The sequence below is a fragment of the Pangasianodon hypophthalmus genome, chromosome 8 (assembly GCF_027358585.1).
Source record: "Pangasianodon hypophthalmus isolate fPanHyp1 chromosome 8, fPanHyp1.pri, whole genome shotgun sequence".
In the NCBI taxonomy this organism is placed as follows: Eukaryota; Metazoa; Chordata; class Actinopteri; order Siluriformes; family Pangasiidae; genus Pangasianodon; species Pangasianodon hypophthalmus.
This window is the reverse complement of record NC_069717.1, coordinates 30,324,646-30,337,145: the sequence shown is the minus strand read 5'-3', so window position 1 is coordinate 30,337,145 and position 12,500 is coordinate 30,324,646. Positions and strand designations below refer to the sequence as shown.

At 46.4% G+C, this 12,500-nt stretch overlaps 1 protein-coding gene across 1 annotated transcript in view; it reads left to right on the top strand.

The window, feature by feature from the left end:
• ipo11 (importin 11) overlaps positions 1-12,500 on the top strand; it is a 76,008-nt gene that overhangs the window by 58,969 nt on the left and 4,539 nt on the right. Inside the window, exon 29 of the mRNA XM_053236146.1 lies at positions 7,097-7,181. Within this exon, the coding sequence (XP_053092121.1) occupies positions 7,097-7,181 (85 nt within the window). The remainder of the gene's footprint in view (positions 1-7,096; positions 7,182-12,500) is intronic.

The following is a 12,500-nucleotide window of genomic DNA, read 5'->3' as shown; positions in this document are numbered from 1 at the left end:
AGAGATATACACAGATACATAGACAGAGGGAGAGAGAGAGGGAGAGAGAGATATACACAGATACATAGACAGAGGGAGAGGGGAGAGAGAGAGATACACAGATACATAGAAAGAGAGAGAGGGAGAAAGAGAGAGAGAGAGAGATACACAGATACATAGAAAGAGGGAGAGAGAGAGAGGGAGAGAGAGATATACACAGATACATAGACAGAGGGAGAGAGAGAGAGAGAGAGGGAGAGAGAGAGATACACAGATACATAGACAGAGGGAGAGAGAGAGAGAGAGAGAGGGAGAGAGAGATATACACAGATACATAGACAGAGGGAGAGAGAGAGAGAGAGAGGGAGAGAGAGATATACACAGATACATAGACAGAGGGAGAGGGGAGAGAGAGAGATACACAGATACATAGAAAGAGAGAGAGGGAGAAAGAGAGAGAGAGATATACACAGATACATAGACAGAGGGAGAGAGAGAGAGGGAGAGAGAGAGATACACAGATACATAGACAGAGGGAGAGGGAGAGAGAGAGAGGGAGAGAGAGATATACACAGATACATAGACAGAGGGAGAGGGGAGAGAGAGAGATACACAGATACATAGAAAGAGAGAGAGGGAGAAAGAGAGAGAGAGAGAGATACACAGATACATAGAAAGAGGGAGAGAGAGAGAGGGAGAGAGAGATATACACAGATACATAGACAGAGGGAGAGAGAGAGAGAGAGAGGGAGAGAGAGATATACACAGATACATAGAAAGAGAGAGAGGGAGAGAGAGAGAGGGAGAGAGAGATATACACAGATACATAGAAAGAGAGAGAGGGAGAAAGAGAGAGAGAGAGAGAGAGAGAGAGATACACAGATACATAGACAGAGGGAGAGGGAGAGAGAGAGAGGGAGAGAGAGATATACACAGATACATAGAAAGAGAGAGAGGGAGAAAGAGAGAGAGAGAGGGAGAGAGAGATATACACAGATACATAGACAGAGGGAGAGAGAGAGGGAGAGAGAGATATACACAGATACATAGACAGAGGGAGAGGGGAGAGAGAGAGATACACAGATACATAGAAAGAGAGAGAGGGAGAGAGAGAGAGAGAGAGAGATACACAGATACATAGAAAGAGGGAGAGAGAGAGAGGGAGAGAGAGATATACACAGATACATAGACAGAGGGAGAGGGAGAGAGAGAGAGAGAGATACACAGATACATAGAAAGAGGGAGAGAGAGAGAGGGAGAGAGAGATATACACAGATACATAGACAGAGGGAGAGGGAGAAAGAGAGAGAGAGATACACAGATACATAGAAAGAGAGAGAGGGAGAAAGAGAGAGAGAGAGATACACAGATACATAGACAGAGGGAGAGAGAGAGGGAGAGAGAGATACACAGATACATAGACAGAGGGAGAGGGAGAGAGAGAGAGGGAGAGAGAGATATACACAGATACATAGACAGAGGGAGAGGGGAGAGAGAGAGATACACAGATACATAGAAAGAGAGAGAGGGAGAAAGAGAGAGAGAGAGATACACAGATACATAGAAAGAGGGAGAGAGAGAGAGGGAGAGAGAGATATACACAGATACATAGACAGAGGGAGAGGGAGAGAGAGAGAGAGAGATACACAGATACATAGAAAGAGGGAGAGAGAGAGAGGGAGAGAGAGAGATACACAGATACATAGAAAGAGAGAGAGGGAGAAAGAGAGAGAGAGAGAGATACACAGATACATAGAAAGAGGGAGAGAGAGAGAGGGAGAGAGAGATACACAGATACATAGACAGAGGGAGAGGGAGAGAGAGAGAGGGAGAGAGAGATATACACAGATACATAGAAAGAGAGAGAGGGAGAAAGAGAGAGAGAGATACACAGATACATAGAAAGAGGGAGAGAGAGAGAGGGAGAGAGAGAGATACACAGATACATAGACAGAGGGAGAGGGAGAGAGAGAGAGGGAGAGAGAGATATACACAGATACATAGACAGAGGGAGAGAGAGAGGGAGAGAGAGATATACACAGATACATAGACAGAGGGAGAGGGAGAGAGGGAGAGAGAGATATACACAGATACATAGACAGAGGGAGAGGGGAGAGAGAGAGATACACAGATACATAGAAAGAGAGAGAGGGAGAAAGAGAGAGAGAGAGAGATACACAGATACATAGAAAGAGGGAGAGAGAGAGAGGGAGAGAGAGATACACAGATACATAGACAGAGGGAGAGGGAGAGAGAGAGAGGGAGAGAGAGATATACACAGATACATAGACAGAGGGAGAGAGAGAGGGAGAGAGAGATATACACAGATACATAGACAGAGGGAGAGGGGAGAGAGAGAGATACACAGATACATAGAAAGAGAGAGAGGGAGAAAGAGAGAGAGAGAGAGATACACAGATACATAGAAAGAGGGAGAGAGAGAGAGGGAGAGAGAGATACACAGATACATAGACAGAGGGAGAGGGAGAGAGAGAGAGGGAGAGAGAGATATACACAGATACATAGACAGAGGGAGAGGGGAGAGAGAGAGATACACAGATACATAGAAAGAGAGAGAGGGAGAAAGAGAGAGAGAGAGAGATACACAGATACATAGAAAGAGGGAGAGAGAGAGAGAGGGAGAGAGAGATATACACAGATACATAGAAAGAGAGAGAGGGAGAGAGAGAGAGAGAGATACACAGATACATAGAAAGAGGGAGAGAGAGAGAGGGAGAGAGAGAGATACACAGATACATAGAAAGAGAGAGAGGGAGAAAGAGAGAGAGAGAGAGATACACAGATACATAGACAGAGGGAGAGGGAGAGAGAGAGAGGGAGAGAGAGATATACACAGATACATAGAAAGAGAGAGAGGGAGAAAGAGAGAGAGAGAGATACACAGATACATAGAAAGAGGGAGAGAGAGAGAGGGAGAGAGAGAGATACACAGATACATAGACAGAGGGAGAGGGAGAGAGAGAGAGGGAGAGAGAGATATACACAGATACATAGACAGAGGGAGAGAGAGAGGGAGAGAGAGATATACACAGATACATAGACAGAGGGAGAGGGGAGAGAGAGAGATACACAGATACATAGAAAGAGAGAGAGGGAGAAAGAGAGAGAGAGAGAGATACACAGATACATAGACAGAGGGAGAGAGAGAGAGAGAGAGGGAGAGAGAGAGATACACAGATACATAGACAGAGGGAGAGGGAGAGAGAGAGAGGGAGAGAGAGATATACACAGATACATAGAAAGAGAGAGAGGGAGAAAGAGAGAGAGAGAGGGAGAGAGAGATATACACAGATACATAGACAGAGGGAGAGAGAGAGGGAGAGAGAGATATACACAGATACATAGACAGAGGGAGAGGGGAGAGAGAGAGATACACAGATACATAGAAAGAGAGAGAGGGAGAGAGAGAGAGAGAGAGAGATACACAGATACATAGAAAGAGGGAGAGAGAGAGAGGGAGAGAGAGATATACACAGATACATAGACAGAGGGAGAGGGAGAAAGAGAGAGAGAGATACACAGATACATAGAAAGAGAGAGAGGGAGAAAGAGAGAGAGAGAGATACACAGATACATAGACAGAGGGAGAGAGAGAGGGAGAGAGAGATACACAGATACATAGACAGAGGGAGAGGGAGAGAGAGAGAGGGAGAGAGAGATATACACAGATACATAGACAGAGGGAGAGAGAGAGGGAGAGAGAGATACACAGATACATAGAAAGAGAGAGAGAGAGAAAGAGAGAGAGAGAGAGATACACAGATACATAGAAAGAGGGAGAGAGAGAGAGGGAGAGAGAGATATACACAGATACATAGAAAGAGGGAGAGAGAGAGAGGGAGAGAGAGATATACACAGATACATAGACAGAGGGAGAGGGAGAGAGAGAGAGAGAGATACACAGATACATAGAAAGAGGGAGAGAGAGAGAGGGAGAGAGAGAGATACACAGATACATAGAAAGAGAGAGAGGGAGAAAGAGAGAGAGATACACAGATACATAGAAAGAGGGAGAGAGAGAGAGGGAGAGAGAGATATACACAGATACATAGACAGAGGGAGAGGGAGAAAGAGAGAGAGATATACACAGATACATAGAAAGAGGGAGGGAGAGGGGAGAGAGAGAGATACACAGATACATAGAAAGAGAGAGAGGGAGAAAGAGAGAGAGAGAGAGATACACAGATACATAGAAAGAGGGAGAGAGAGAGAGGGAGAGAGAGAGATACACAGATACATAGACAGAGGGAGAGAGAGAGAGGGAGAGAGAGATATACACAGATACATAGAAAGAGAGAGAGGGAGAAAGAGAGAGAGAGAGAGATACACAGATACATAGAAAGAGGGAGAGAGAGAGAGGGAGAGAGAGAGATACACAGATACATAGAAAGAGGGAGAGAGAGAGAGGGAGAGAGAGATATACACAGATACACAGACAGAGGGAGAGGGAGAAAGAGAGAGAGAGATATACACAGATACATAGAAAGAGGGAGGGAGAGGGGAGAGAGAGAGATACACAGATACATAGAAAGAGAGAGAGGGAGAAAGAGAGAGAGAGAGAGATACACAGATACATAGAAAGAGGGAGAGAGAGAGAGGGAGAGAGAGAGATACACAGATACATAGACAGAGGGAGAGAGAGAGAGGGAGAGAGAGATATACACAGATACATAGAAAGAGAGAGAGGGAGAAAGAGAGAGAGAGAGAGATACACAGATACATAGAAAGAGGGAGAGAGAGAGAGGGAGAGAGAGAGATACACAGATACATAGACAGAGAGAGAGGGAGAGAGAGAGAGGGAGAGAGAGATATACACAGATACATAGACAGAGGGAGAGAGAGAGGGAGAGAGAGATATACACAGATACATAGACAGAGGGAGAGGGGAGAGAGAGAGATACACAGATACATAGAAAGAGGGAGAGAGAGAGAGGGAGAGAGAGAGATACACAGATACATAGAAAGAGAGAGAGGGAGAAAGAGAGAGAGAGAGAGATACACAGATACATAGAAAGAGGGAGAGAGAGAGAGGGAGAGAGAGATACACAGATACATAGACAGAGGGAGAGAGAGAGAGAGATATACACAGATACATAGACAGAGGGAGAGGGAGAAAGAGAGAGAGAGATACACAGATACATAGAAAGAGGGAGAGAGAGAGAGGGAGAGAGAGAGATACACAGATACATAGACAGAGGGAGAGGGAGAGAGAGAGAGGGAGAGAGAGATATACACAGATACATAGACAGAGGGAGAGGGGAGAGAGAGAGATACGCAGATACATAGAAAGAGAGAGAGGGAGAAAGAGAGAGAGATACACAGATACATAGACAGAGGGAGAGGGGAGAGAGAGAGATACGCAGATACATAGAAAGAGAGAGAGGGAGAAAGAGAGAGAGATACACAGATACATAGACAGAGGGAGAGAGAGAGGGAGAGAGAGAGATACGCAGATACATAGACAGAGGGAGAGAGAGAGGGAGAGATACACAGATACATAGACAGAGGGAGAGGGAGAAAGAGAGAGAGAGAGATACACAGATACATAGAAAGAGGGAGAGAGAGAGAGGGAGAGAGAGAGATACACAGATACATAGACAGAGGGAGAGGGAGAGAGAGAGAGGGAGAGAGAGATATACACAGATACATAGACAGAGGGAGAGGGGAGAGAGAGAGATACGCAGATACATAGAAAGAGAGAGAGGGAGAAAGAGAGAGAGATACACAGATACATAGACAGAGGGAGAGAGAGAGGGAGAGAGAGAGATACACAGATACATAGACAGAGGGAGAGAGAGAGGGAGAGATACACAGATACATAGACAGAGGGAGAGGGAGAAAGAGAGAGAGAGAGATACACAGATACATAGACAGAGGGAGAGAGAGAGGGAGAAAGAGAGAGATACACAGATACATAGAAAGAGGGAGAGAGAGAGAGAGAGAGAGAGAGATACACAGATACATAGACAGAGGGAGAGAGAGAGGGAGAGAGAGAGATACGCAGATACATAGACAGAGGGAGAGGGAGAAAGAGAGAGAGAGAGAGACAGATACATAGAAAGAGAGAGAGGGAGAAAGAGAGAGAGAGAGAGATACACAGATACATAGAAAGAGGGAGAGAGAGAGAGGGAGAGAGAGAGATACACAGATACATAGACAGAGGGAGAGAGAGAGGGAGAGAGAGATATACACAGATACATAGAAAGAGAGAGAGGGAGAAAGAGAGAGAGAGAGAGATACACAGATACATAGACAGAGGGAGAGGGAGAAAGAGAGAGATACACAGATACATAGACAGAGGGAGAGAGAGAGAGAGAGAGAGAGAGAGAGAGATACACAGATACATAGACAGAGGGAGAGGGAGAAAGAGAGAGATACACAGATACATAGACAGAGGGAGAGAGAGAGAGAGAGAGAGATACACAGATACATAGACAGAGGGAGAGGGAGAAAGAGAGAGATACACAGATACATAGACAGAGGGAGAGAGAGAGAGAGAGAGAGAGAGAGAGAGACAGGTGTCTCCCTGCTTTGGCGTACTCTGTTGTATTTTGATATTTTGGTGTAAAGGTTCCCCAAATATGTAGATTTAAACCATTAACCCCTGTCTGTCTGACTCTCTGTACCTGTCTCTCTCTCTGTATCTGTCTGTCTCTCTCTCTCTGTCTCTCTGTACCTGTCTGTCTCTCTCTAACTCTCTGTACCTGTCTGTCTCTCTGTACCTGTCTGTCTCTCTCTGTCTGTCTGTACCTGTCTGTCTCTCTCTCTAACTCTCTGTACCTGTCTGTGTCTCTCTACCTGTCTGTCTCTCTCTGTCTCTCTGTACCTGTCTGTCTCTCTCTGTCTCTCTGTACCTGTCTGTCTCTCTCTGTCTCTCTGTACCTGTCTGTGTCTCTCTACCTGTCTGTCTCTCTCTGTCTCTCTGTACCTGTCTGTCTCTCTCTGTCTGTCTGTACCTGTCTGTCTCTCTCTGTCTCTCTGTACCTGTCTGTGTCTCTCTACCTGTCTGTCTCTCTCTGTCTCTCTGTACCTGTCTGTCTCTCTCTGTCTCTCTGTACCTGTCTGTCTCTCTGTACCTGTCTGTGTCTCTCTGTAGCTGTATGTTGGTGAGTGAAGCGGAGGAGCCGAAGTTCTCTGATGATGAAGAACCTCCCACTGAGCAGGACAAGAGGAGGAAACTGGTGAGTGATGATATTGGGGTTAAAGGTCACATGATCATAATGATGAGGTCACATCCTGTAGATCAACAGAGCTAATGAGTGAATTAGCATCCTCAGTGACCGCAAACCACTACCTGACCCAAACAGGGCGCGTGAGTGTGCGCGCGCGCGTCTGCGTGTGTGTCTGCGTGTGTGTGTGCGTGTCTGCGTGTGTGTGTGCGTGTGTGCGTGTGCGTCTCCGTGTGTGTGTGTGTGTGTGTGCGTGTCTGCGCGTGCGCGGGCGTGTGTTTGAGTGTGTGTGTGAGTGTGCGTGTGAGAGTGCGTGTGCATGTGTGTGCGTGTGCATGTGTGTGTGTGTGTGTCTGCGCGGGCGTGAGTGCGTGCGTGCGTGTGAGTGTGTGTGTGAGTGTGTGTGTGTGTGAGTGCGTGTGTGCGTGCGTGTGTGTGTGCGCGTCTGCGTGTGTGTGTGTGTGTGTGTGTGCGCGTCTGCGTGTGTGTGCGCGCGCGTGTGAGAATCATGTGTAAATCCATAAATGAACAGATGTATGTGCTCTCACACACACCGTGACCTTCTCAGCCCTAAATGAAGTGCACTCAGAAGTGAGCATCCTCGACTCCTTCACCCTCGACTCCTACACCTCAGTCACGCTCTGAAATAACTCTAACACACTCACACACTCACAACCTCACAACACACACACACACACTCACAAACACACTCACAACACACTCACGCACACACTCACACAAACACACTCACAACACACACACTCACGCACACACTCACAACACACACACTCACGCACACACTCACACAAACACACTCACAACACACACACACACACAAACACACTCACAACACACACACTCACAACACACACACACTCACAACACACACACTCACGCACACACACACACAAACACACAAACACACTCACAACAAACACACACACACACACAGAAATTCAAATCTTTTCAACTGTGTGAGAGAGAGTGTGTGTGTGCGAGTGTGTGTGCGAGTGTGTGTGCGAGTGTGTGTGCGAGTGTGTGTGCGAGTGTGTGTGCGAGTGTGTGTGCATGAGACAGAGAGACAGAGTGAATTTTACGGTGTATTTATGGCACTGTGTGATTGGCAGCTGTGGAGTGTGATCAGGTGTGTGAGTGTGTGTGTGTGTGAGTATGTGTGAGAGTGTGTGTGTGAGAGTGTCTGTGAGAGAGTGTGTGTGTGTGTGAGAGAGTGTGTGTGTGAGAGAGTGTGTGTGTGAGAGAGTGTGTGTGTGTGTGAGAGAGTGTGTGTGTGTGAGTGAGTGTGTGTGTGTGTGAGAGAGAGTGTGTGTGTGAGAGTGTGTGAGAGTGTGTGAGTGAGTGTGTGAGAGTGTGTGAGTGAGTGTGTGTGTGTGTGTGTGTGAGTGAGTGTGTGTGTGAGAGTGTGTGTGTGAGTGATAGTGAGAGTGTGTGTGTGTGTGTGAGTGTGTGTCCATCCATTTTCCCATATTTACTTCCATGTGTTTCAGTAACAGCAGTTCAGTAACAGCAGTTTCAGTAGCTACTGAAACTGCTGCTACTGAAACTGCTGCTACTGAAACTGCTGCTACTGAAACTGTTGCTACTGAAACTGCTGCTACTGAAACTGCTGCTACTGAAACTGCTGCTACTGAAACTGTTGCTACTGAAACTGCTGCTACTGAAACTGCTGCTACTGAAACTGCTGTTACTGAAACTGCTGCTGCTGAAACTGTTGCTACTGAAACTGCTGCTACTGAAACTGCTGTTACTGAAACTGCTGCTACTGAAACTGCTGCTACTGAAACTGCTGCTACTGAAACTGCTGCTGTTTCAGTAACAGTCTCGGTCAGTGCTCTTTGTGCTCAGGGTTCTGAACTCGTCTCTGCTTTTGGCCACATTTGTCTCGTGTGTTTCTTCTCTGTTGTTTCTTTTGGACGGTGTTTTGGGCCGCGTTTATTCCGTGTTCTAGCGTTTGTTCCGTTTTGTAGCGTTTGTTCCGTTTTGTAGCGTTTGTTCCGTGTTGTAGCGTTTGTTCCGTGTTCTAGCGTTTGTTCCGTGTTGTAGCGTTTATTCCGTGTTCTAGCGTTTGTTCCGTTTTGTAGCGTTTGTTCCGTGTTCTAGCGTTTGTTCCGTTTTGTAGCGTTTGTTCCGTGTTGTAGCGTTTGTTCCGTGTTGTAGCGTTTGTTCCGTGTTCTAGCGTTTGTTCCGTGTTGTAGCGTTTATTCCGTGTTCTAGCGTTTGTTCCGTTTTGTAGCGTTTGTTCCGTGTTCTAGCGTTTGTTCCGTTTTGTAGCGTTTGTTCCGTTTTGTAGCGTTTGTTCCGTGTTGTAGCGTTTGTTCGGTGTTGTAGCGTTTGTTCCGTGTTGTAGCGTTTGTTCCGTGTTGTAGCGTTTGTTCCGTTTTGTAGCGTTTGTTCCGTGTTGTAGCGTTTGTTCGGTGTTGTAGCGTTTGTTCGGTGTTGTAGCGTTTGTTCCGTGTTTTAGCGTTTGTTCCGTGTTTTAGCGTTTGTTCCGTGTTCTAGCGTTTGTTCCGTTTTGTAGCGTTTGTTCCGTGTTGTAGCGTTTGTTCCGTGTTGTAGCGTTTGTTCCGTGTTGTAGCGTTTGTTCCGTTTTGTAGCGTTTGTTCCGTGTTGTAGCGTTTGTTCCGTTTTGTAGCGTTTGTTCGGTGTTGTAGCGTTTGTTCGGTGTTGTAGCGTTTGTTCGGTGTTTTAGCGTTTGTTCGGTGTTGTAGCGTTTGTTCGGTGTTGTAGCGTTTGTTCGGTGTTTTAGCGTTTGTTCGGTGTTGTAGCGTTTGTTCGGTGTTGTAGCGTTTGTTCGGTGTTGTAGCGTTTGTTCCGTGTTTTAGCGTTTGTTCCGTGTTCTAGCGTTTGTTCCGTTTTGTAGCGTTTGTTCCGTTTTGTAGCGTTTGTTCGGTGTTGTAGCGTTTGTTCGGTGTTGTAGCGTTTGTTCCGTGTTTTAGCGTTTGTTCCGTTTTGTAGCGTTTGTTCCGTGTTGTAGCGTTTGTTCCGTGTTTTAGCGTTTGTTCCGTGTTTTAGCGTTTGTTCCGTTTTGTAGCGTTTGTTCCGTGTTGTAGCGTTTGTTCGGTGTTGTAGCGTTTGTTCCGTGTTTTAGCGTTTGTTCCGTGTTCTAGCGTTTGTTCCGTTTTGTAGCGTTTGTTCCGTTTTGTAGCGTTTGTTCGGTGTTGTAGCGTTTGTTCGGTGTTGTAGCGTTTGTTCCGTGTTTTAGCGTTTGTTCCGTGTTCTAGCGTTTGTTCCGTTTTGTAGCGTTTGTTCCGTGTTGTAGCGTTTGTTCCGTGTTGTAGCGTTTGTTCCGTTTTGTAGCGTTTGTTCCGTGTTGTAGCGTTTGTTCCGTTTTGTAGCGTTTGTTCGGTGTTGTAGCGTTTGTTCCGTGTTGTAGCGTTTGTTCCGTGTTTTAGCGTTTGTTCCGTGTTGTAGCGTTTGTTCGGTGTTGTAGCGTTTGTTCGGTGTTGTAGCGTTTGTTCCGTGTTGTAGCGTTTGTTCCGTGTTGTAGCGTTTGTTCCGTGTTGTAGCGTTTGTTCCGTGTTGTAGCGTTTGTTCGGTGTTGTAGCGTTTGTTCGGTGTTGTAGCGTTTGTTCCGTGTTGTAGCGTTTGTTCCGTGTTTTAGCGTTTGTTCCGTGTTGTAGCGTTTGTTCCGTGTTGTAGCGTTTGTTCGGTGTTGTAGCGTTTGTTCCGTGTTGTAGCGTTTGTTCCGTGTTTTAGCGTTTGTTCCGTGTTGTAGCGTTTGTTCCGTGTTTTAGCGTTTGTTCCGTGTTGTAGCGTTTGTTCCGTGTTGTAGCGTTTGTTCCGTGTTTTAGCGTTTGTTCCGTGTTGTAGCGTTTGTTCCGTGTTGTAGCGTTTGTTCCGTGTTGCAGCATCTTGCGCCGTTTCAGGTCCGGGTTATTTCTCCTTCGTATTGCGGGACATGTTCACACTGAAATGCTGGTGGTGAGGGTGGAGGAAGTTCTGCGTTCGTGTCGTGTTCTTGTGTTTTGGTTTATTGCGTGTTTTCTCAGTGGTCATATCCTCGCTGGCTCGGTGTGAGCGGTAACCATAGCGACTCACTGCGTAAACGTTGCGCTCGGCTCGGTGGGTTTATTCATGCAGTATAATGAAATAAAGCGTGAAGATGAAGCTGGGTTCGGAGCTACAGGCCACACGGGTTCCGCGTCTCTGGGTTGTAGCGCAGTGCGCTAGCTCACGGCTCCGTCAATAAGAGCACTCAAACCCTGCGTTTGGGACGCAGCCATAATCATGTGAAGTGTTTGAAAGAAACGATTCTCTGATGGAGTTTTCCGCTTGCACACCACTTCTCCTGATGAGACAGAATCAATCAGCCAAAGAGTGAAGGATCATTTTATCCTGTAAAAACACACTCGGATTAGAGAACGCTAATGTGACCTTTTACACTCCGCTGCTTCAGTCGTAACTTTAAGGACAGTGACGTAGCTGCAGGACGCTTACAGCTCCAGCTCCAGCTACTCTCCACTTCTCTGAGTGGTTCTTGAGGTTTGGGGTTTTTCATACACTTCCTAATGTTCACGCTAATGCTAACTCCATGCTAACGCTATAATAATGCAATGCTAACGTCATCAGCTCAGAAGCTCATCAAATGTCGAGTTTCTGTTTACGTCACATCTAACACCATTTAGAAATTAAACTGAAACTGCTGATGTCACTTGGCCCCGCCCCCAAATACCATCACGACATGAGGATAGCTCTGAGCTGATCATCTCCTCTGTTTTAGAAATGATTTGTTTCCATGACAACGCACACGACATGTTTTGGGCCGTGCGTGCTCCGCGTCTGTAAAAGTATTTTAAATGAAGGAGGAATGCTAACACAATGCTAATGTTAGGCTGGAACGAATGGTTAAAAAAGTTAACTGTGCACTAAATCTCCCGAACTTCACGTTAACACACACTTCAGGCCAGTGCTATGTCCTAAACCGCCCCTCACACACAGAGCACCACCGCTAGGCTAATTAGCACCACCGCTAGGCTAATTAGCACTGAGCGTTAATGGAGTAATAGCGATGATAAAGTGGCGTCTCTCCATCTGCTGGAGCACCGACAAAGTCATCAACACCATTTAGCTTTTATTACAGCTCTCAGAGAACAGACGCTAACACACACCTGATTTATTATCACACACACACACACACACACACACAAAGGAAAGCCCAGGGTAATGATGAAGATTCTCTCTGTTAACAAGGCTAATTTCTGTCACTGTTTTAGCGGCTCATTAGCATTCAGTCTGCGTTAGTGCTGAGTCAGCGTTGACTTTCACCCCACACGGAGTCAGATTGGAGTGTGTGTGTGTGTGTGTGTGTGTGTG